Below are 1,797 nucleotides of genomic sequence, written 5' to 3' on the forward strand. Positions count from 1 at the left end.
TTTTGCCTTAACATACTCCAAGACAACTGAAAGAAATCAATATGATTATCAAAAACTGAAACATTCCTAGCTTGGCATATGAAAGAGACCATCCAAATTCTGATGTACAGGAGGCATAAATGAAGACCCACGTCCTCTGACTTCACTAGACCAGAGAGAAATTTGAAATTAGTTGTTTTAAACGGCCAACATAACATGCAGTAATCCAGGAGAGTAATCATTTACTTGATGACAATCAAGAAACAGTCTTGTATTAAAGAAATTAACAACGGCTACAAAGCCCAACATAGTAACGATGACGATGACAATGTCATATATACAGAAGGATAGATCTATGCGTGATAAGTAGAATCACATCCTAAAATCCATGGATTTTAATATGATCCTTTGTCACAATGCCCGCTTGGGCAAGAAATTGAGCAACGTTTTTGCGCTGGTCACCTTGGAGCTGAATGACATGCCCAAGCTCCAGATCATCCACCACGTTGCCGTTGCAACAGAATTCCTTCTTCAGATCTTTCAGGATCTTGTTGTAGCTAAAGCTCTTGTTAATGCCCTGCACTGTTGTCAGGCATTTACGCCCATTCCGCTGCTGCACACGGATGTGTACCGCACCTTTCGATGCAGAGCCGGGCGTGGCGGCAACAGAATTGATGTCGACTTCTTTGAATGGATCTGAGGGAAGGGAAATCAAATCACAGATCGAATGGGATCATTAATTACGAGGCCGACAATTGATGATTTCAAGAGAGAGACGATAAATTTCTGGCACAGTACTTAATTAGGGGCTAATCATGTGTGATTAGAGTACTTAATTATGGGTTAATTGCTGGTGAATAGGGAGAGGATCACTTACCGAAGGCAGACGGGATCTGAATTTCGATCTCAGACATGAACTCTCGCAGGGAAAACCGGAGAGAAGTGGGTGAGAGAGATCTGTGTGTATTCGTGTGCGGGTGATGAGTGTAGGCACGCTTCTTATAAGGAAGGTTGCCGGCAACGCGAAAGTTGAAAGCCACTTGAGTGGTGCGAGCCTGCCTTGACCCTTCGCCTTGAGAAATATCTCATCTCATCGTATATTTATTATCTCAATGAAAACGTGGCCATTATCTCCATTTCTTAAGCCGGCCATTCAGTGTCAAGTGTGAACGGCACCTTTTGACGTTGGAAACAGCTACAAGACCTTCATAAAAAGTGTGCCTTTGCTTTTACATTTATGCTCTTAAAAAATGCTAGCTTTAGCAAAGGGAGAAGGAATCAAATGATTGTAGTACACTTATTTTTAAAAGAACATGCTTTAACATTGGGATTTCCTATTTGGAGAAGCCTTACCACAGAATTGTGTATGTTTAAAATATAGTAAAATGATTTTCATCGACGCTAAACTAAAGAAAAGGAAGGACAAAATTCAATAGCAAATGACACCTTGCTAGGTGGCTTTTAAAGTGAACACAATACAATTCCAAGAATGAAATCATTGGCTCTAGTCTTCTATAGAGTACAGCCATGATTATTGCATTATAAGTGTAGGCAATGGGAGGTTGGGGCGGGCCGTGTGTGCGTGCGTGCGTGTGTGTGTGTGTGTGTGTTGGGGGGGGGGGGGGGGGGCGGGGGGGGGGGGGACATCCAACAAAAAACGCAAGTCAACGCCCTCCCGGCGGTTTGAATCCACCACCTTGGTCACGACAGCATGGTATGCATGCACGTGCATTTCGGTGTCAACAAGAAGAGAAATAAACTATATAACTTAAACTTCTACAGGAGAAAGTAAACTAAGACAGAAAAAGTAAACTCGGA

At 42.6% G+C, this 1,797-nt stretch overlaps 1 protein-coding gene across 1 annotated transcript; it reads right to left on the reverse strand.

Moving 5' to 3' along the window:
- Nucleotides 1-220: 220 nt before the first annotated feature.
- On the reverse strand, nt 221-1,044 carry LOC147463409 (protein translation factor SUI1 homolog). Its single transcript, XM_086488707.1, has 2 exons — nt 857-1,044; nt 221-675 (listed from the first exon to the last, which is right to left on the reverse strand). The coding sequence occupies exons 1-2, from the start codon at nt 891-893 to the stop codon at nt 359-361; spliced, it is 354 nt and encodes a 117-aa protein (XP_086344833.1). The 5' UTR covers nt 894-1,044; the 3' UTR covers nt 221-358.
- Nucleotides 1,045-1,797: the final 753 nt, after the last annotated feature.

The sequence above is a fragment of the Adiantum capillus-veneris genome, chromosome 2 (assembly GCF_014529385.1).
Source record: "Adiantum capillus-veneris isolate H3 chromosome 2, ASM1452938v2, whole genome shotgun sequence".
NCBI classification, from domain to species: Eukaryota; Viridiplantae; Streptophyta; class Polypodiopsida; order Polypodiales; family Pteridaceae; genus Adiantum; species Adiantum capillus-veneris.